Source organism: Equus quagga, chromosome 14 (assembly GCF_021613505.1).
Source record: "Equus quagga isolate Etosha38 chromosome 14, UCLA_HA_Equagga_1.0, whole genome shotgun sequence".
Taxonomy (NCBI): Eukaryota; Metazoa; Chordata; class Mammalia; order Perissodactyla; family Equidae; genus Equus; species Equus quagga.
In genome coordinates, this window is record NC_060280.1 from 32,111,092 (window position 1) to 32,135,331 (window position 24,240).

General features: G+C 37.5%; 1 protein-coding gene across 1 annotated transcript in view; it reads right to left on the minus strand.

Annotated features, from left to right (window-relative positions):
- The window catches only part of INTS4 (integrator complex subunit 4), a 93,118-nt gene that overhangs the window by 56,008 nt on the left and 12,870 nt on the right, over positions 1–24,240 (minus strand). Inside the window, exons 3-6 of the mRNA XM_046686186.1 lie at positions 21,884–22,001; positions 17,360–17,466; positions 3,038–3,223; positions 2,325–2,375 (exon numbers count right to left, since the gene is read on the minus strand). Coding sequence (XP_046542142.1) covers positions 2,325–2,375; positions 3,038–3,223; positions 17,360–17,466; positions 21,884–22,001 — 462 coding nt within the window. The remainder of the gene's footprint in view (positions 1–2,324; positions 2,376–3,037; positions 3,224–17,359; positions 17,467–21,883; positions 22,002–24,240) is intronic.

Below are 24,240 nucleotides of genomic sequence, written 5' to 3' on the forward strand. Positions count from 1 at the left end.
TTACTCCAGTCTCCTGACAGCACTGTCAGCATCATCATACACAACGTCCTCAGGATTTCTGCTACAGCTGCTCTACAAACCCAAGACCTTCTCTACTCCTCACAAGGGCTGCAGAGCACTGGCAAAGATGACCACACTCTCCAGGGGATGGGTGGCTCATCATCACTAACCTTATTGACCCTACTCTGAAATCTTTTACACCCCTGCTTTCCACTTCCATTTCTCAAGACAGCTTTTATTAACCTCCTCCTCAGGACCCCTGTCCCACTACCAGCATAAGGTGACTTGCCTATGTGAGAAAAATCAAGGTTCTCAGGCATAAACTCTCTCAACTATTCCATAACAGTCATAAATTCATTTATACTTGTATTCTCCCACATCTTGTTTCCTCAATATCTGAGGAAGAAGTGTACTTTCCAGTTTCTAAACCTTCTACTTTTGCTATGGATCCCTTCATTTCCTCACACAGGCCTCCCTTTACCATCCTCCAAAATACCTCTTCTTTGTGATTGTCTATGATAGCACCTATTTATTTACTTCACAATACTACTCATATGCTATAATTATTGTATTTATTTGTTAATTGCCTGTCTTACCCATGAGAATCTAGAGGACATGGATCTTATCTAACATGCTTGGCAATGCACAACCAGCCTTAGATATTCACTCATGTTTGCTGGATGAGTCAGCTCATGAATCTGATTTTCTACCTCAAGGAACTTATTCCACCATTTATTCCCCCTGTCTCTTCTACCATCAACTTCTCCCAAAACACTGGCTCTCCCTTCAACATATAAACATACTTAGCAACTACATTTAAAATACAAAAACTCTCTCTTAATCCTATGCCCCATTCTACCATCTTCCATCCTGCTTTCCTATCATAGCCAAGTTTCTTTATAGTTGATAATCACTGTTAAACCACCTCACCTCAACTGACTCTAATCTGGTTTACATTCCTGCTAAAACTGTTCTCTTCAAACTCACTAACGGCCACTTTGTTGCTAAATCCAAAGGGTAGATTTCAGTCCTATCCTAATTGACTTCTCACCAGCATTTGACACTGCTGACTATGAGAACTCCCTCTTGCCTTTTCTGGAATATATTTTTCTTCCTCTTCCATCTGGCTGCTCTCAGTTCCATTCTAGGGCTCCTTTCTTCTGTTCACCTCTTCAATGTTGGACCTTACCCATGGCTCCATCCTTGGTCTCTTCCAATTTTTTTACTCTCCTTAGGTATACGTATGCACCTTAGACATTGATAAGTCCAAATATCCACCTCCAGCTCTGATCTCTCCTGTGCGCCAGACCTTCACAACTATCCACTTGCCTAGAATTCTCCTCATGGGTGTCCCACCAACCCTTTAAATGCAACATAACCAAGACAACTCATTATGGTACCTAATCCTACCTTATATCTCAAATCTTCCACCACCATTCCACTGTCATTCCCTTGAGGCCCTCACCATTGCCAGCCTAGTTAACTGACACAGTCTTATGCTACTAAACATCTAAATCATCTGACTAACTCTTCTTCCTCTGAGTCCTTACTTTCCAAGCTTCTTTTAACTATTTGGCTTCCCATTACTTTTCCTTTAGGAAGAGAAGGTGCTGGTCACATCAACATAACCGTTCTGAACTCATTCTACTTCATTTTGTAAAAGAATAAATTTGGTTTACACATCAGTCACAGGGGCTTGGCTAGTTATCATCTTCCTCTAAAAGACAAAACCACTCTTGGTAATCTGGTTTCTGAGCATGAATTCAGATTGCTTGTCTCTAAATTCATGCAATTATTCTATAAGAGAACTACTACCTTATAAGGCCTTTTGGTTAGGGAATCAATCAGCTTCTCCTAGTGATACTATAACTTCATTGTGCCTTTCTTTACCAATATAACAATCACATGGTATCTTTTTTATCCTATGATATCATGGTCTTGGTCATCCTTCTCCAGAAATATTCTAGTTTGTTAAGTGTGGTGCCCAGAACTGCTTCATGTTTGGACCAACCAACCAACCAAAGATCAGCAAGATTACCACTTTCCTTATGCTGAACACTACACTTCTCTTTGTGTACTCTGGTATTTATACTGAGCTACCTAAATCCTCCTAAAAGTCCTTTTCACATATACTAGTGTTATTCAGTTACATATCCTCCATTCTCTTCTTAGAATGTTTTGGATACAACTTCACATTCATCCCAATTAATGCTGCCACTGACAGCCAGCTGAAGCTCTATGTTCTCAAATTCTGACAACCAGTGTGCCATCCTCCTGGTTTAGTGATGCCTCCTCCCCTTCCAGACAGCAGTCATGTGAGGTACCTGATTATAAATTGTTTGGTGTAATTTCAGTCCTCTTTCATGGAGCTGCAACTAGATAACAGAGATAGATTTTAAGTATTTGGAAAAAAAGATTAATATTTCCAATGTCTCTCCACAATCTCACATATTTTCCCCCATTATTTAACATGGTTCCCTTTAGCCAAAATTAGTGCTATATAAATAAGAAACCTGGTCAAAGACTTTTTAGTAGAAGCACTCAAACACTTAATAAATCTAACCCACGGACTGTTTCCCAAGGGGATATTAGAAAAATATGAAATAATGATAAGAAGGCTAAGGAAGAAATAGTTAACACCATTTCCCCCTGAAAAAACACCTCCCTTGTAACTTTCACCTGTATTTCCGAAACATGAAAGGTACAACCTGTACCTATTGTAATACAATACCAAGTAACATCCCTCCCACTGACGTGGAGAAGGGACATGACTAGTACCATATTACAACAGGTACAGGTTGTACCCTCTGTGTTTCAGAAATACAGATGAAAGCTATCAGAGAAGCTCAAAGAAAAGCACACCCGTTATAGAGGAACGTGTGCCTTTGAGTTCTGTGATGCCACCAACACCTTCGTGAAAGTGTGCATAAGGTGCATTCTGGGAGGACTCAAAATGTATCCAAGACAGCATTAGCCATGAACTTTGAAAAACAAACAAACAAAACTGTCTCCACTTAGTTTCCATGATTATGTTTACCATGGCTTTTATAGCTGCTGTTCTGACACGTGGGTCTTGATCATTGAAGTAATCCCCTATAATCTTCTGGACATCTCTGACAGCTAGACTTTCTGCATCTTTTGTGACACTTTTCTCCAAAGAGCCAAGATTGCCAAGTAATTGCAGGCACTTATTTCTTACACCATGGGAGGTATCTGTCAGGTGCTATTAAAAAGAAAAGAGAACAAAAGGACATGATTAAGATATCTTAAAAATAAGCTTAAAAAAAAACAGAAACAAAAGCTTTGCATCAACTTTAGGGATGACTTCAAAACTACATTCTTAGTAGTCTGTCTGGTAGCATGTCACTTGAGTATGTGTCTTCCGAAAAGAATCAAGATTCCTTAGAAAATAAGACTCCTGTTTGTTCATCATTGAATTCCCAGCAGCTAGCAGTTTGCCTTGTAAAGAGTAAGTACTTTAAAGAGAGACAGAAAAAAAAAAGAGTAAGTACTTTAAAAATGGCCCCTAAATTGAAATTTATCTGCTACCAAATCTAAAAACACAAATTATAAATTTTCAAAACTTTTAGTATCCATACAGTAATACACGTCTTAAGTGTACCACTCAATTATTTTTCACAAAATGAATACACACATATAACAAGCACCCAGAAAAAGAAATAGAACATGACCAACACTCGAGAAACTCTCTTCATGCCCCCTCCCAATAACTACTCTACCACCCTCAAAAATAGCTACTATCTTGACTTCTAATACATAGATTTATTTTGCCTATTTTAGTACTGTGTAAAATCAAATAGTGTCTGGCTTCTTTTGCTTAATATTTTGTGAGATCAGAGATTATAGTAGGGCATATAGCAATGGTTCATTCATTTTCATTACTGTATAGTATTCCCTTTGTGAATACACCACAATCCATTTCTCCTTTCTACTGTTGACAGATATTTGGGTTATTTCCAGTTTTGGGCTATTCTGAATAACACTTCTATGATTATTGAGTGTGGTTTTTGGTGTACATATTCACATTTCTGTTAGATGTATACCTAGGGGTAGAACTGCTGGATCAAAGGACATGTGTATGTCCATCTTAAGAAGACACTACCAAATAACTCTCCAAAGCAGTAAAAAGTGAGAGGAGATAATAGAGTAAAACAACTGCAAAGTACAAATAATTGTCAAATTTATACTCAAAATTGAAAAGAATAGCAAATTTGAAATTTTCCATAATATAAAGTATACGTATAAAATATAAAAGAACTAACTTCAAATTTCAGCTCTTACTTACTATACATTTAACACTGGTCAAGTCACTGGACCTCTCAGAGTCTCAGCGTCCTCATCTATGAAGAAGGAACAATAATACTTGCCTTACCTAACTCACAGGTTTATCATGAGGCTTAAATATATATATAAATATATGCATGTATAATATAAATACATGTATATATTTATAATATAAATGTAAAAAATGTATATACTATAAAGCATAAAATGACTATTAGCTATTGTTACTATAATCTAAAACAGTAAGGAAGGTATATGGTCACAGATAAAGCATCTATATGGTTTCACTGGGAGATAAGTACCTACATAATTGTCAATAGAAAACAAGTTATCTTTAGTTATTCCCTTCCAGTTCAAATTCTCCAGGATTTTCTATCTATAAAAGCTATCTATCTATAAATAAAATCATTGATTTGAAATCACACAACTAGTTTCTTTCTCTCTTGCTCACTCTAACATTGGAAATTACAGTCTCTGGAAGTACCCTCCACAATCACCTCTCTCTCTCCTCCAGCCTAAATGTGCCAATCCCCTATTTTACAGGACCATAAGGATTAAGTGACATGTCTAATAACACACATATAACTTAGTGGAAGAGCTAATCCTGGAATCCACATCTCCTGGCACTCACTCAATCCAGAGCTCTTTTCCCCACTCAGATGCATAAACAGTTTCATGATTTTGAAAACTTTGCTCACTATGTTCAGTATTGGGCATTTGAACCTTAAATACTCAAAAAGCTCTATAATACCTAACTGTTCTCTTTACATATATTTATACTGTTACTCTCAAGTAACACTATTCTCTTCTTCCATTAAGAATCACTCAGGTTTCTAATTACTGCCTGATAAATATAGTGATACTAAATTAATAACCAATTCTTATGATTAGCTAACTAGGTTGCCAACACCTGGTGTAAGTAACACACAGACACAAAACTGAACAAACAGGAAGATGTATCAAATAAGTAAATATATTAAGGATAATACTGTCTAAGAAGAAAGTTACAAACAACAGAAAAAACTAGAATGAACACTGTAGTGTTGAGTTTGAATTACAAATAGAGATGATAATACAATTTTCATTAAATACAGATAAAGAAATAAACACAGACGTAAACGTGTAGTTTATAATGTACCTATATCCTCTAGCTCTGTCCACTGAGAGGGCCCAAAAGCAGCAAGACCCTAACAGCAATGAGCACACTCAGAGCCCAGATCTTGGTTTCAAAATACAGTTCTCCGCGGGCTGGCCCGGTGGTGCAGCGGTTAAGTTTGCACGTTCTGCTTCTCGGCGGCCCGGGGTTCGCCGGTTCAGATCCCAGGTGTGGACATGGCACCGCTTGGAAAAGCCATGCTGTGGTAGGCGTCCCACACATAAAGTAGAGGAAGATGGGCATGGATGTAGCTCAGGGCCAGTCTTCCTCAGCAAAAAGAGGAAGATTGGCAGTAGTTAGCTCAGGGCTACTCTTCTTCTTCAAAAAAAAAAACAAATAAATAATACAGTTCTCCACTAAGAGGAACTAGGGATTCTTGGAGAACCACTGATACCAGGGCTAGAGCAGAGAAAGTACAAGATGAGCCTGGAATATTTTATGCCAGAAAGAAAGGAAGTATTCAAAGAATAATAAAGAGAAGTCAAAGGGACATATAAGCCAGCATGAAGGGGCTCCCACTTGGCCATATCAGGGAATTTGAACATCAAGATGAATAATGATAGTAACAGATTATGATCCACTGAATAAACAAGAAATCTATGAGTCCATAACTGATATTAATAAATTGAAAGTCTGAGGACAGACTATTTACACAGTTTCAAAGCACTGCTCCACAAAATATTTATTCATTTCAAAAGGAAAGAGTAACTTTACAGTAAAGAAGTCCACCAGACACTACCTTCACCAAGTGATCAAAGTAAACGTGATCATTAATGGGACAAATCAAAACGGTATATGCATCATAGGATGCAAAGAGAAGAGAACAGCATAACATCTGTGATATTCTTGCTAAAGGGAGATAACTTGAATCTAATTATGAGAAAAAATCAGACAAACCCAAATTCAGGGAGGTTCTAAAAAATAACTGTCCTATAATTTTGGAAAGTGTCAAGGTCATAAAATCAAGGAAAGGCTCAGGAATTATTTCAGATTGAAGGAGACTGATGAGATATGGCGACTAAAATATAAAGTAATTCTGAACTGGAGCATTTTCCTATAAAGGACATTATTGGAACAAATAGTGAAATTTGAATGAGGTTTGAGGATTAAATGGTAGTAATGTGTTGATGTTAATGTCCTGATTTTTTTTCTAATTTTTCTTTTTGAGGAAGATTAGCCCTGAGCTAACATCTGCCACCAATCCTCTTCTTTTTGCTGAGAAGACTAGCCCTGAGCTAACATCCGTGCCCATCTTCCTCTATTTTATATGTGGACTGCCTGCCACAGCATGGCTTGATAAGCAGTGCCATGTCCACACCTGGGATATGAACCCGTGAACTGTGGGCCCCCAAAGCAGAACGTGTGAACTTAACTGCTGCGCCACCGGGCCGGCTCCTTAATGTCCTGATTTTGATGGTTGTATTGAGGCTATGTAGGAGAATATCTTTGTTTATAGGAAACACACACTGAAGTATTCAAGAATAATGGGGCAACACATTAGCAACTTACTCAAAATGGTTCACAAGAAAGTTTATTACTGTCCTTGCAATTTTTCTGCATGTTTGAGATTTTTAAAAAATTAAACAGCCTAAATGCACACAAAAAAGAAAATAACCATACTTTTCATAAACATTAGAAAAATATTACATTATCCATAAGAATGAGAGTCCTTTAAGATCATAAAAAGAAAGGAACAGCTACAGCAGAACCACACCCACGCAGGTGTAAGAATGCCTCCAGGAGGTGTAGGAGGCTTTGCAGAGAAAGTAGATTTCACAAACTGATTCACCTCCTGTTTGAGAGGCAAAGTAGCAGAGTGGAAGGAGCACAGACTTGCTGGCCCCGCCACTTAGTATCTACGTGATCTTCACTAAGCCTCTTAAGTTTTTAGAAATCTTTACTTAGTAAAAATAGGAATAATATATCCTACTATGAATTTTATGGTTAGTGGATTAAATGAATTCATTTAATAATTACTGTATGTAAAATCAGCTAACAGTGTCTGGGACATAACAGACATTCAGCAAGCACAAGCGTCTAGCATAGTGCCTGGCACTTAGCATGTACTTAAAAAAACAAAAACTATTTAAGAAGAGAAGGAAAATTGATGGCAAAAAAAAACAGAAAATGGAAAGGATCAGAGGTAAGAGTAGACCACCCGGACGAAATAGTTCCGCCATTCTGGCAGACACGAGCATGAACTTTCCAGTGACGGTTGTCAAACAACAGGGCAGCTGACAGGAAAGACAGTGAGCACCGGTTAATGGTTCACATCAGAACACTCCAGGGGAAGATGCCTCAACTAAATGGGAAACTGCACTTTGGGGGAGAAGCTATGTCTTCTGTGAAGGTGGGGTGGGCAGGGAGGGTTACTTGGAGGAGAGAACAAAGGAAACCTGGGAGGAAAGCTCCCACACAGAGGGTGGGGTTCTCAGAGAGGGAACTTAAAATGGCTCAAACACTTTAGCTCAGAGTTAATTCCTGCCTCCCAGTTATTTAGGCTAAAGAAAACATACACTTCTAAATCCTCACAATGCCTTATATATATAGTAAGGGCTCAAAATTATCCATCAAAATAAGACACCAAGAAGTTAAGAGAAACTTCCAGATACAAAGCTGACAATGACTGTCACAGTTAATAGAGCAGGGTAGTTTGTTTGTTTAATAAACTATTTATATTTAGTACAGAAGCATCATTTCTCATAACCAAACTGTTGACTCAACCACCAGCCCCTGGAAGGCTGCTACCACTGTTACAAATACTTTATTTGATTTTCAAACAACAAACTAAAACCTTCTAGCTTCTATTAAGGTAACCAAGCAACACTGACGCATAACCTGCCTATTACTGCGCACTGAACGTTAGCCGAAAAGAGAGCGGAAGTCTAAATCACACCCTCAGGGCAGCTATTACAGTTTTATGATGTCCTTCCCCTACAGGTCACTTCTTGCATCACGGCCATCAACAGTAATAGCTGCCTAGTGTCAGCTCTGCAGATGATGCTATTTTGGTGTTACACTCAGGCCATTAAAGAGCCATCATTTTTATATTAATGGAGTGAGTATGCAAACCACATTCCCAATAAGAGCAAACCATCTCAAAAATAAAACAAGCTAAACCAACCAGTTTAATACTCTTGCTATAGAAAAAAAAATCAACAGTTACATAATCAAGAAAATCTGAGAATGAAGTTAAATAAGACAAAAATAACACTGACTAATTTAGTTTCAATATGGATCAATTTTAAGCACAGATAAAAATTCAGAGTACTTTATATGCAAATGATTCTAACAGATACCCTCTCCTAACAAACCACACATCATATTTCTTTGAGGAGTATATAAATGTTAAAATGCTATATGGTTCTATCTGTTGCCTTAAAAGCTTAATGTACTTTTCCCATAGAATAAAGGAACAGAAAAGAAACAGACTGGAATAGAAAGCAAGATGGAGACAGAGAAACAAAGAAGAATTAAACTAGGCTCTAAGGAGCCCTTATAAGTAAAATAACAAGATATTTAGTCTCCCAGAAAAATCTTCACAGATATGAAAGCAAGCAGAAGACCTCCAATTTCAGTTGTGCAGATGCTACACAAGAACTGAATATTAATTTCTTGGCAAAATCTGTGAACTAAATCTCTTCATCTCTCAAATGAGGATTAGGTGTACAATGAACCTCAAAGGATTACTGACAGGATAAAATGAGATGAACTTGAAAAAGTTGAGAGTACGCAAAAGCATGACTTTCTTCCTACTGTGAAACAAGGAATATGGGAAATTCACACCTTTTATTTAAAATACACATAAAGGAACAATTTGAACTTCAAGAAATAATAACGATAATAGTTTACAATTTATTGAATAAAATGACAGGAAGGAAGGGAAAGCTTTCTTTACAGTAGAATGCCAACTAATAAACACAGAAGGAATAATAGAGTTAGAAAACCACCATTTTGTAATGATCAGAGCAATAACTGACTTGGCAAGATTTACTAATAGTTGCTAAAATAGTGAGCAAAAGTTTGATGTGGCAGAAGATATTTATATAACCTCAAAGTATCTCCCCACAAATTACTTATTAATCACAAGGGAAAATAGTAACTCTATGACAAAAACCTGGTAGACCCCACCTTAACGAAGTATGAAAGGTAAAAACATCAATAATGAGTCAAACTTCATCTGTATCTCAAGATATGATGCACTGAGAAGGATACAATATTATTCATGTGGTATTCTTGCCAAAATGCATAACCTGAATCTAAACAGAAGAAATATCATAAATCCAGACGGCAAGACAGTCTATAAAATAAGTGGCCCATACTCTGCAAAAATGTCAAGGTCATGAAAGACAAGGACAAGCTGAAGGACCTTTCCAGATTAAAGAAGACAAGAGACATGAAGACTAAAGGCAATATGTGATCCCAGACCAGAAAAGAAAAATTATTATTATTTTTTTTGGTGAGGAAAATTGGCCCTGAGCTAACATCTGTTGCCAATCCTCCTCTTTTTGTTTGAGGAAGACTGTTACTGAGCTAACATCTGCACAAATCTTCCTCTATTTTTCTGTATATGGGACGCTGCCAGAGGATGGCTTGATGAGTGGTGTATAAGTCTGCGCCCAGGATCCAAAGCCACAAGCTCTGGGCCACCGAAGCAGAGCGCATGAACTTAACCACTACACCATCGGGCCAACAAAAATTTATAGAAAGGATAATATTAAGATGATAGGTAGAACTTAAAGTCTACAGATTAGTATTAGTATTGTATCAAAGTTAAATTTCCTGAATTTGAGAATTGTACTGTTGTTATAAAAATGATATCCTTCTTCTTGTGTGAAATACACACAAGTATTTACTATAGTGCAAAAGGGGCACGATGTCTGCAATTCACTCTTAAATGGTTCAAGAAAGAACAACAGAGAGAGAGAATGATAAAGCAAATATAGGAAACTTAACTTCTGGTGAATCAGGGAGAAGGATATATGAAAATTCCTTATATTTCTGTAACATTTTTTGGTAAGTTTGAAATTGCTGGGGTGCGTGGATTTGTCCCAGACCCAACCACTGCTTTCTCAGTGAAAGGCGCCACCATCTAATCTGGCACATAAACCAGAAAGCTAGGAATCAGCCTCAACAATTCCTTCATCCTCACCCTGTGGTCAGTCAGTTACTAAGTCCTATCAATCTTACTTTGTAAATATTTCTCAAATCTATCCATATCTTTCCATATGTCTATCATTTTAATCCAAACTACTGTCACCTCTCACGTAGGCTACTACAATGACGTTCTGACTGGTCTCTCCACAGCTATACTGCCTCTTCTCCAATCAGTTGTCTGAAACACAAGAACAGTCTTTATGAAATGCAAATCTGATGTCACCTCTCTACCCGTCATCTATCCAAAACAATTCAATGGCTTCTCAACAAGACCTACAAGGCCCTGCACCTAGCCTAATGGCTCTTAAATCGTTTTTGGTCTCAGGATACCTTTACATTCTTAAAAACTAATCAGAACTCCCAAAAACCTTTTGTTTATGTGGGTAATGTCTATCAATATTAACTGTATTAGAAATTAAGCCAGAAATTTTAAAAACATTTCTTTATTAATTCCTTTAGAATAATGACTCATATCTGCTTCTACGGTCAATCTGCAACAAAACAATGTTGTTTTGTCTGAAGTATATGAAGAAAACATAGTCTCTTAGAAATAAGTAGCTGAAAAAGGAGGACCACAAAGACCCCCTCAAAGAGTTCCTGAGAACCCAAGGGCTCCTAGACCTCAGACCGCACTGAGAACCATAGCTTTAGCCTGACTGCCATCTTTTAAGTCTTCTAACATAGTGTGCTCCTTTCTACCACAGGATCTTTGCTGTTCCCTTTGCCTAGAATACTCTTCCCACCAACTTCTTCCATTCCTTTTGCTTAATTACCTCTTACCATGCCTTAAGATCTTAAAGTCTAAACTCAACTGTCTTTTCCTCTAGAAAACCCTCTCAATTCCCTAAATAGGTTAAGCCCCAGCCCGACACTATATCCTTCTTTTGGAACAATTAAAACAATTTTAATTAAGAAACTCTGCATGGACAAAGAAAACAATTCAGTGGTTACCAGGGGAAGGAGGGTGGTGGCTGGGCACAGGGGGTGAAGGGGAGCACTTACATGGTGACAGACAAGAAATAATGGACAACTGAAACTGAAATCTCACATTGATGTAAACTATTATGAACTCAATAAAAAAATTTTTTTAATTTTAAAAAACAACCAAAAAACTCTGGGGCTGGCCCATGGCCGAGTGGTTAAGTTCATGCACTCGCTTCAGAGGCCCAGTGTTTTGCTGGTTCGGATCCTGGATGGGGACATGGCACCGCTCATCCAGCCATGCTGAGGCAGCAATCTACATAGCACAACCAGAAGGACCCACAACTAGAGTATACAGCTATGTACTGGGGGGGTTGGGGAGACAAAGAAGGAAAAAAAAGAAGAAGACTGACAACAGACGTTAGCTCAGCTGCCAATCTTTAAAAAAAAAAAATCATTAAAAAAAAACAACTCTGCCCTAATCTTACCTGTTTCACAAACTATTGATCTTTCAAATCCCAAGTGAGACAACATCCAAAATGCTCTCCTTAATACTTCTCTACCCCAAAGACTTTTTTTCACTCCTTCACCTGAGCAACTTTTATACCTCATAGTTACTTGTTATTGTGAAAAACATATTATAATACATTGTGTATCTTTTATAAGCCTGAATGTTGGTTCGTGAGTTCCTTAAAGGTTAGAATCTCATTTTTCCAAGATATATAGGTGGCAAATAAGCACATGAAAGGATGCTTAACATCATTAATCACTAATCATTACAGAAAAGTAAATCAAAACCACATTGAGATACCACTTCATACCCATTAGGACAGCTACTGTCCAAAAAAAAGAAAGAAAAGAAAAAAATGTAGGCAGGGATATGGAGAAAGTGAACCCTTGTACGTTGCTGGTGATAATGTAAAATGGTACAGCCACTGTGGAAAACAGTGCATCAGTTCCTCAAAAAATTAAAAATAGAGAGGCTGGCCCAGTGGTGCAGTGGTTAAGTTCATACATTCCACTTCGGCAGCCTGGGGTTCACTGGTTGGGATCCCAGGTATGGACCTACGTACCACTTGGCATGCCATGCTGTGGCAGGCATCCCACATATAAAGTAGAGGACGATGGGCACAGGTGTTAGCTCAGGGCCAGTCTTCCTCAGCAAAAAAGAGGAGGACTGGCAGCAGATGTTAGCTCAGGGCTAATCTTCCTCAAAAAAAAAAATAATTAAAAAACAGAATTACCATATTACCCAGGAAGTCCACAACTGGGCATACATCTGCATTAGTCTGCATGGGCTGCCGTAACAAAATACCACAGGCTGATGGCATAACAAGAGAAACTTTTCTCACAGTTCTGGAGACCAGAAGTCCAAAATGAAAGTGCCAGCAAATTAGGTTCCTAGTATGGACCCCCTTCCTGACTTGCAGGAAGCCACCTTCTTGCCGTATCCTCACCCGCCCTTCCCTATGCGCACACAGAGAGAGAGAACTCTGGTCTCTCTTCCTCTTCTTATAAGGACACCAGTCCTGTTGGATTAGGGTCCACCTTTATGGACTCATCTCAGCTTAACTAACTCCTTAAAGGGCCCCATCTCCAAATCAATCACATTGGGGTTAGGGCTTCAACATACAAATTTGAGGGGACACAACTCAGTCCACAACAATACCAAAAAGAATCAAAAGCATGGACTCAAAAAGATATTTGTACACCCACATTAACAGCAGCCTTATTTACAATAGCCAAAAGGTGGAAGTAACCCAAGTGTCCATCAATGGATGAATGGATAAACAAAATGTGGTATATACATATAATGGAATATTATTTAGCTTTAAAAAAGGAATGAAATTCTGACACAAGTTACAACATGGGTGAATTCTGAGGACATGCTATAGACTGAATGTTTGTGTTCTCCCAAAATTCGTATGTTGAAACGTAATCTCCAACCCACAAGAGAACTTTCAAAATTGGGGTCACCCCTCTCAAACCCTGCCACTGCTTTATCAACTAAGTGTATGTCATATTCTAAACCCTTTGTTGTCATTTCAACAACCTTCACAGCATCCTAGCCAGGAGTAGATTCCATATCAAGACTTGATCGACACAGGGTGGCCACAAAACTTCAATGTGCAAAAAATGCAATTTCTGCGAAGTGCAATAATGAGGTATGGCTGTATATTGACATTGTATCCTGAAACCTTGCTGAACTCATTTATTACTTCTAATAGTTTTTTAGTGAATTCCTTAGGACTTCTTATATACCAAGTCAGGTCAGGAGAATAGACAGGGATAGTTTTAGTTCTTCCTTTCCAATATGGATGCCTTTTATTCCTTTTTTTTTTTTTTTTTGCCTAATTGCACTGGCTAGAACCTCCAGTACAATGTTGAATCAAGTAGAAAGGGACACAAGGACATACTTGTTTTGTTTCTGATCTTATGTGGGGAAAGCAGGCAGTCTTTCACTATTAGTAAGAGGTCAGCTGTCAGTTTTTCACAGATGCCCTTTATCAGGTTGAGGAAGTCCCATTCTATTCCCAGGTTTTTTTAGTGTTTTTACAATGAAATGGTGTTGGATTTTGTCAAATGCTTTTTCCACATCTAATGAGATGATCATATGGTTTTTGTCCTTTATTTTTATGGTGTACTATATTAATTTATTTTCACATGTTGAAACAAACTTGCATTTCTGGGATAAATCCCACCTGATCACGTTGTATAATCCTATTTACATATTGCTGGATCTGATTTGCTAGTATTTTGTTAAGGATTTTTGCATCCATATTCATAAGAGACACTGATCTATAGTTTGCTTTTCTTGTGATGTCTTTGTCTGGTTTTGCTATTAGGGTTATACTGGCTTCATAGAATGAGTTGAGAAATGTTCCCTCCTCTTCTATTTTTGGGGAAAGTTTATAAAGAATTGCTATTAATTCTTATTTAAATGTTTGATTCGAAGCCATCTGGGCCTGAGCTTTTCTTTATGGGTAGATTTTGTTTTGTTTTTTCATTACTAACTCAATTTCTTTGATTGTTATGGGTCTATTCAGATTGTCTACTTCTTCCTGAGTCAGTTTGTGTCTTTGTAGGAATTGGTCCACTTCATCTAAGTTACCTAATTTACTGGCATACAATTGTTCTTGGTATTCTTTTATAATCCTCTTCCCTTCTGTCAGGTTGGTAGTAACATCCTCTCTTTCATTTCTGATTCTAGTAATCTGAGTCTTCTCTCTTTTTTTCCTAGTCAATATAACTAAAGGTTTGTCAATTTTGTTGATTTTTACAAAGAACAAGCTTTCGGTTTCACTGATTTTCTCTATTTTTCTACCACTATTTCATTAATTTCCTCTCTAACCTTTCTTATTTCCTTCCTTCTGCATGCTTTATATTTAGTGTGCTCTTCTTTTTCCAGTGTCTTAAGATGGAAGGTTAAGTTACTAATTTGAGATCTTTCTTATTTTTTACAATAGGCTTTTAGCTACAAATTTCCCTGTAAGCACAGTTTAGCTGCATCCTACAAGTTTTGGTATGTCATGTCTTCATTTTCATTCATCTCAAAGTATTTTCTAACATCCCATCTGATATCGTCTTTGGCCCCCTGGTTATACAAGAGCATGTGGTTTAATTTCCACATATTTATGGTTTCCCAAATTTCTTTCTGTGACTCATTTCTAATTTCATTCCATTGTGGTTGGACAACATACTTTGTAGTATTCTATCAAAAGGGTGAAAGTTTTACGTGAATTACATCTCAGGGCACAATGTATGACAAAATCACAGGCAAAATGACATTAGGCAATAGAAATAATAACTATAGCTATGAATCATAGATAGTCTTTATTTACTTGAGTCTGCAAAAGCTTTTGACAAAACTCCCATCTCCAAATGGGTCAAATTTTTACCCTATTAGAACCTCTACAAACAGTAAAGAAACACACAAAAACCACATATGAGAAACTGGCAAAGAACATAAAAAGTTCATTTTCAAGAAAGGAAATACAAATGAAGATTAAATATGAAGGCTCACTAGTAATCTTTTAAAAAGGAAATTTTTAAAAATGAAACACCATTTTCCTCCTACCAAATTAACAGGTTTATCTTCTGTTCTTAAACATTAATATCTAATGCTAGAACACTGGTGGGCATATAAACTGGAACACTTGGGCATATAATTTGGCAAAAAGTGTCAACAGCCTTAAAAAAAAAAACCTAAATGCTTTCAACTAATAATTCTACTTGTAACAATCTATGTTTAGGAAATAACCCTAAATACAAAAAACATTAGACTAACAATATTCACTGCAGTATTATTTATAATTTAAAAAACAGGTACAATATAAATGTCCAATAATAGGAGAATGATGGCATAAACTATGGTTTAACAATTGGATGAAATATCATGCATTCATTAAAAATCTTTAAGAAATATTTCCAATATAATGAATATATTTCTGTTAAAATGTTAGTGAGGGGCCGGCCCCGTGGCCAAGTGGTTAAGTTCACACACTCTGCTTCCATGGCCCAGGGTTTCGCCGGTTCGGATCCTGGGCATGGATGTGGCACCGCTCATCAGGCCATGCTGAGGCGGGGTCCCACATGCCATAACTAGAAGGACCCACAACTAAAAAATATACAACTATGTACTGGGGGGGATATGGGGAGAAAAAGCAGAAAAAAAAAAAAAACTGGGCAAAAATTGTTAGCTCAGGGGCTAATTCTTAAAAAAAAAATGTTAGTGAAAAAGAAAAATTGTATATAGAATATAATTACAGCTATCTGTCTAAAAAAGTAGCTAACAATCTGTGTACAGGAAAAAAACCAAAAGCAATACATCAAATTTAAGAAATTTAAGAAACTGTTACTTCAAGTAACAATCTACTTAGTACAAAGCTTCTCACATATATATATTCTTTCACACGGGAGATCGACTTACTCTCACAAACATATAATCCCTAGTTTTTTCCACTTAGGCTTTTAATATTGTACTTGTCAAAGTGTTTGGGCTTTGTTTGTTGCCTTTGTTATTGTTTACTAAGATAAATAAAACACCTGCTCCTGGAGCTCAGAAATAGTTTTCTAATCCATGCATATAATACTCTTCCACAATTCAAACATATCTTTCTCATAGTCTCAAAATAAATTTATCAAAAAGATTAAAAGCAAAACCAATTCTACAAGGTTTAGGAGCTGTTGTTATGCACAAAAGGTAGCTAATTAAAAGCTCCAAATTAAATCAAAGGCACAGCTAATGTACATGTATTTCTTTCATAATTAGAAAAAACAAAGTTAAAAAAAATTTTCCCAAACACTTGTTTGGTCTGTTTACTGAGGCAACAAAGCATAATAGAAAGAACATAGGCATTGCAATCAGAGACACCAGAGTTTATATCCTGATTCTGAAACTCCCTAACTGTGAAAACTTGGGCAAGTTAGACTCCCTAAACCTCAATTACCACCTTTGTAAAACAGGGTTAACAGTACTTACCTAAAGGACTGTGAGGAACAAATGAAAAACTGGACACAAAGTACCATAATTAGCAGAGTGCATATACTAGGCACAGTATACATGGCAGCTACTATAATTATTTTCATTTCTTTGGGGAGGATGAGGAAGTGCTTTTTAAAACAATTACTCAACTTTGCTCCTAATCCAACATCAAGAAACAAAAATCTGAGGCAGCTCTTAAAAACCATTAAGAGTCCTTGGCAATTCTCAGTTACGGATTTAGGACAAAGCTAAGCCGATCTTACAGTTCTTATCATCTCTCCAGATATTGCAAAACTGTTCAGAAGTAACCGTGTGTCTAACAGTCATACTCTTACCTTGCATGCTACATCAACTAATCGCATCTGGATAGCTTGATTCTCTGGGAGTTTGGTGCCAATTGCAAGCAAAGTGTCCAAGAGCTGAGCTAGGACTTGATGAGATTCTAGAAAGGAAGACAAAGTTGGGTTGTAGAATTTCAAAAGGAGATCACTGTAGAAACTAAATGTATTTGGGTAAAAAATGTAGATTTTTGTCAGCTAGGTTCTACTATTTGATCCTGGATTCCCCTCAACTAAAAGCTAAGCTCCTAAAGGGATCATGTCTAAAAAATTGAGTCCTCCAAAGCACTGGAAATAGTGCTCCAAAAATGTTTTATGCTTGACTAAGGGCTTTTCATCACCTTCAAGATAAAGTGCAAACTCCTCAGCAGGGCACGCATCCTAAAACATTAATATAATAAGAGTAAAGAAATTAAAAGGTATAAACCTACAAAGACCAAGAAAACAGAGAATAAGGTAGGTAGATGAGAAAAATCAACAAATTTTTTAGAGATGGAAAGCAAAGAAAAGCTCTTTGGCAAAACTGAGAAATCTAACATAAAATGCCTACTGAGGAGGATGTCACTTCAAAGCAAATAAATTCTAGATTCAGGAACTGGAGATTTAAACAAGCAAACAAAAAAACTCCAAAAAACAAGGATAAGGTGGGCCAGCCCGGTGGCACAGCAGTTAAGTTTGTACGTTCCACTTTGGTGGCCCGGGTTCACCAGTTCAGATCCCAGGTGTGGACCTACAGATCGCTTGTCAAGCCATGCTGTGGCAGGCATCCCACACATAAAGTAGAGGAAGATGGGCACAGATGTTAGCTCAGGGCCAGTCTTCTTCAGCAAAAAGAGGAGGATTGGCAGCAGATGTTAGCTCAGAGCTAATCTTCCTCAAAAAAATAAAATAAAAAAAACAGGGATAAGGCAGGGACTTGTTTGAGGTCTTTGTAAGAAGAATTGGACCCCTCCTTCCCAATCCTACACAGCCAAGTGACCACTGAAATAGGAGGTTTATTTTATATAGAAATTGGACCAGAAAGGATCCAATGTTGGGGATATCAGGTGAGGACAAGGAGGAATTACAGTGAAGAAGAGGAGATTAAGAGAGAGTCATAAGTACTGATAATGAGACACTCCCTCCCTCTCCCTAGCCACCTTCAACTGCTTTGGCTCTAAAAAGAAGGCAGCCGGGCATTTCTCTGTCTTCCTAGAAGGGGAGTCATGAACTGATAACTGGAAAAATTGATGGGCCCCACAAAAAACACACCAAAAGATACTAACATTTAAAAGTCCTCCAAAGACATAGAGGATCATCCTAGAGTGGAGGCTACTAGTTGACAAGCCCCATCCATTCACACACAAGTACCAATCAGCTTTTTAGTGCCGAGTCTTAAATTTACATGCAAGGCCAAGGATCATCAAGAAAAGTCTCCAATATGAAAGACGTGACATACGAAGAGAAAAGAAGGTACTTAGAGAAAACAGAAAAGTGGTGAAAATCTCCACCACCACCACACCACTCTACAATGTATTTCTTCAAAAAGATGATTCTGCCTAACATCCATGAAAAGCTAGATAAATCTTTTTAAAACTTAACTCTTGCCTCTGATAAATCATAAATCTAATCTAAATCTCAAACCCTAGTCCCTCTCCTGAGTTCCAGACCTACATTACAACTACAGGTAGGATGGACATCTCCACATGGACAATAAATGAATCCTCAACATGTCTTCTCTAAACCACCTAGTTCATCAAACCAAATTCCTCAGAGCCACCAAATTATCTTTCTAAATCCAGACTTGATCATTTCATCCCTTGCTCAAAAAACCTTTACATGGTTTCCCCTGTCTACAAAATAACATTCAAAATCCTCAGTGCTCAAGACCACCAACCCTTGGGCTTGAACACATTTTACCATTGTTTTTCCTCCTAAAGCCCTTACTCTCTGCTGATCTCTCAAAAACAATCCAGTTCTTCAAGTATCTCTTGTACTTTCCCAGTTCTCTACCTTTTATCATAAGGTTCCTTTTTCTTGGCACTACTCTTCCCCACCTCTGATGTTCCAAGCCCCCTCTTCACTGAGCCTTTCTAGATCCCACCAGTCAGCACTGACCTCGCTCTCTCCTCTGCTCCCTCAGTATTATGATTATACCTCCTCTAAAGCAAGCTCTGCATTATCATTAGTGATCTAATACGTACTAGAGAAGCAGATATAAAGTGCCGTGCCCAGTGCTTGCCAAGGAGTTACAGAACTCACACACCTGACGAATTGAAAGGAAAGACTTCGGGGCCAGAGCGTTGACCATGTTCTTGGGATTCGAAAATGCACACAAGACTGATAACTGGGAGACTCTCAATTCTAAGTCTGTGGCTTAATTCTAAGTCAAAAATACAGAGTGACGTCAGCAGTCACTTTACCTCACTGGAGTTCATGTTCCTCAGCTATGAAATAAAGAGCTTGAACTAGATGATCTTTACGGTCCCTTCCAGTTCTATCTTCTGTGAATCTAGGTAGGCTAGCAACTGGAAACCAGGAAGAGACCCAGATCAAATCTCTTAGAGATAATTAAGTAAAAAACAGAATTAGAATGTTAACAAAAAGTAAAACAGCTATTTCCACGTACACTGCATAATTTGAGTCTCTTTCTTTTAAAGGCTAGGATGAGGTTTGCACCAAAATTAATTCTCTGGGGCCAGCTCCAGTGGCCTACGGGTTAAGTTTGGCGCACTCTGCTTTAGTGGCCCAGGTTCGGGTCCCAGGCACAGACCTACGTCACTTGCCTGTCAGCGGCCATGCTGTTGCAGCAGCTCACACACAAAAAGAGGAAGATTGGCAGCAGATGTTAGCTCAGGGCAAATCTTCCTCAGCAAAAAAATTTAACTCTTATAATTTTTCCATTTTAGAGGTAAAGTGTTTCAGCTAAACCTGGGTCTGTAAGAAAAAGCACCGCATTAAGTTCTCAGTTCTGCTCCTATTTAGCTAAATGAATTCACCTCATCTCTCTGGGACTTTGTTTCTGTCATCTACAAAATGAAAAAATTAGACCAGATGATCTCTATAAGGCCATGTACAGCTCAAAAAGTCTATAGCTCTATGAATCTCCAATCTTAAAGTATGCGATTATTCCAGGTACATAGCTAGCACCTTCAAGAACTTTCCATGGCAAAAAAGGATACTTTGGTACTGAGGCAATGTAACTGTTTGGTGCTTTTAAAAGAAATTAATTTTTCTTGCTACTATCTACAGTAGCAAAACATTACAAACACTAGTGTACTTGTTGATATTTAATATATTATCAACACCATAAATATTATGAAGGTAATGTAGAAACAGAAAAAATTATATGTAATGTTAAGTGAGCACAGTAAAACACAAAATAGTACTTTCACTATAAGTCAAACCATATAAAATGTATATAAGTAAAAGATAATTTGTAAAACATTGTTTTATGGAAATAGTAGGAATATTTTTTAAATTTTTGTTTAATGTTGTGATATTGGCATTTCAATAAAACCAACTCCTCTTGAAAAAAATTTAAAGATATTTTCATTGTTTCCTGTGAATTAAAAGTCTTGGGTAAAAATCCAATACAAGTAAAATTTTAATATGAAGTTGTTTCTAACAAAATTTTAAAAATTCTCAACTTCAGCCTATGGGTCACATATGTAAGATACTTTTTACCATTAAACAGTTGTATGATAAATGAATTTAGATTGTCTCTGAGTTCACAGGCCCTTTATTACTCTCATAACCTCAAGTTCATAGACTAAATGTTGTCCAATATTTAAATAGTGATATTTGTTGAAATATGTATACCCCAAAATAAAACAATTCTTTGAAACTATAACCAATTCATATAAAATTACAATATTTTTAAAAACAGCAACAAAAGGTTTCTATTTAATTTTAAAATAAATATTAAGGCAAGTGAGGCACTAACTCTATAAAAGAAATCTTGTACATAAATAAAACCAGATAATTAATTGAAAAAATTAAAAAGATGAAGCGATTTTCCATTTCACCTAAATGCTAAGAATAATTTTAGTGGGCATCAACAGGGAACAAATAGAAAAAGCAACAACATGTAAGACCTGGGAAATGTCATTTTTATAGGAACTAAGTTGTGAGGGACCATGTGAGGAGGACAGCACCTCTCATGATTTCTGAGTGAGCATAGCACAGTCAACAAAACATCAACTCTTGTCACATACTATGTAACCTTAAACACATTAGTTAACTTCTCTGAGCTTCAGTTTCCTCATGTATAAAATAAGGACAATAATACCTATCTTATAACTCATGTAAACTACCTTAAGTATATGGCATTTGGTAGAGGTCAATTAATGATAGCTATGAAGAGACAAAACTGTATTTTAACTCTAATGTAAATAAATGTATATACATGGTATGGTTTTATTGAATCATCCTCAAATTGCTTTTCAATAACAACCAACAACAAAATTTTGTTCTAAACTCTATATAAAAGGAACTAAAGGATTTCCGCTCTGATTAGACAGCTTTTAAATTGCAACTTACTTTCATTCTGCAGGATGTTAATGGCATCATCCATAATACAGTCTGGGGAAAATCCTGCGGTCTTTGACAATAAACCCAACAATGATGCAATTTTCAGTCTCACAGATGGATCATTCTCCTGGAACAAAAAAAGCTATTGTTACCTTGCCACTCTACTCTCAGCTAAACAATAAGCAAGAACAGGAGAAACTAACTTCTCAAAAGGGATTCAATGATCCAAGTATTCGAAGGCTTTATTTCTGAAAAATTAACTTTATATACTTCAGGGAAGAGAGCTTTTCTCACTCAGTATGTTACACCCAAACACTGCAAAGTGAATGGGAATTTTTTTACACCTTCCTGATGTCATTAACTTTTAGCCAGAAATGTACTTTGGGGATTAAAAACACCTTTCTTCCACTGTGCGATCATGTTAGACGCGAGCTGCAGCAACCTGCACCACCAACACTGGGCACCCAACGTTGCTGCCAGCACCACTGCTCTTGGAGCTCCTGGAAACTGGGTGTTGGCAGCTACTCAGGAGAGAGTATCATATGGCATACCACCAGCCCAGCACCTGAGCTAACATCTGTTGCCAATCATCTTCATCTTCTTCTTCTTCCTCCCCCTTCCCTCCCCCTCCCCTCCCCCTCCTCCTCCTCCCCAAAGTCCCCCAGTACATAGTTGTAATTCTGGTTGTAGGTCCTTCTGGTTGTGCAACCAAGATATTCTTAAAGAAGAGCAAGGTGGGAGAACTTATCCCACCAGATGTCAAGATTTATTATAATACTATCCTAAGACAGCATGGCATTGGCATAAGAATAGACAAACCAATGGAACAGAATAGGAAAGCCCTGAAACATACTCACTCATACAGAAACACTTGATTTACCACAAAGGTGGTACTGCAAAGCAATGAAAAAAGGACATTATTTTCAATAAACGGTGCTGGAACATTTGGGTTTCCACATATCCAAGCAACATACAGTCGGCCTTCCATATCCACAGATTCCATATCCACAGATTCAACCAACCACAGATATGTATAAATCTTCCTTGTCTTATGATGGGGTTCCATGCTGATAAACCCATCATACATTGAAAATATCGTAAGTCAAACATGCATTTAATCTCCCTAACCTATGGAACATCATAGCTTAGCCTTGCCTACCTTAAACATGCTGAGAACACTTTACATTAGCCTACAGTTGGGCAAACTCATCTAACACAAAGCCTATTTCATAATAAAGTGGTGAATATCTCGTAATTTACTGAATACCGTACTGAAAGTGAAAAACAGAATGGTTGTGTGTCAGTTGTTTGCCCTCGAAATCACGTGGCTGACTGGGAGCTGCAGCTTGCTGCGTCTGCCGAGCATCAGGAGAGAGTATCATACGGCACACCCCCAGCCCAGGAAAACATCGAAATTCAAAACTCCAAGTACGGTTTCTACTGAATATGTATGACTTTCTTACCATGATATAGTCGAAAGATAGTAAGTCGAACCATCCTAAGTGGGGGACCATCTGTACTATGTTTACAATCCATGGTAGGTTTAATCCACAGACACAGAACCCACGGATATGGAGAGCCAACCTAAGGAACTTGAACATCTGTAGATTTTGGTATCCTCAGGGATCCTGGAACCAATCCCTTACGGATACCAAGGGACAACAGTACACAACAATCAACTCCATGTGTGAAAAGCAAATAATAAAGCTCCTAGTAATAGTCTAGCAAAATGTCTTAATGAGCTCAGGGTAGGAAAAACCTTCTTACATCAGACAAGAAAAGTACAAAATATAAATGAAAAGATTGTCAAATTGGGCTATACTAAGAACTTCTTTTCATCAAAATACAACATTAAGGGGCCAGCCCAGTGGCATAGTGGTAGAGTTTGCACGCTCCACTTTGACAGCCCAGGGTTTGCAGGTTCAGATCCTGGGCGTGGACCTATGCACTGTGCATCAAGCCACGCTGTGGCAGTGTCCCACATACAAAATGGAGGAAGATTGGCATAGATGTTAGCTCAAGAACAATCTTCCTCAAGCAAAAAGAGGAAGACTAGCAACAGATCCTGGCTCAGGGCCAATCTTCTTCACCAAAAAACAAAACAAAACACCTCAGTGAAAATAGGCAAGAGAGATAAATAGGCATTACCCAAAAGGATATGCAAATGGCCAATTAAACACGCTAAAGTTGCTCCACTTCATTAGTAATCTGAGGAATGCAAGTTAAGGTCACAATGATATAGTACACATCCATAAGAAGTGTCAAAATGAAAAAGATTGATAATTCCTACTGTTGGCCAGTATGTGGAGCAACTGAAATTCTCACATACTGCTAATAGAAGTAGTACTAAATTGTACAATTCAGGT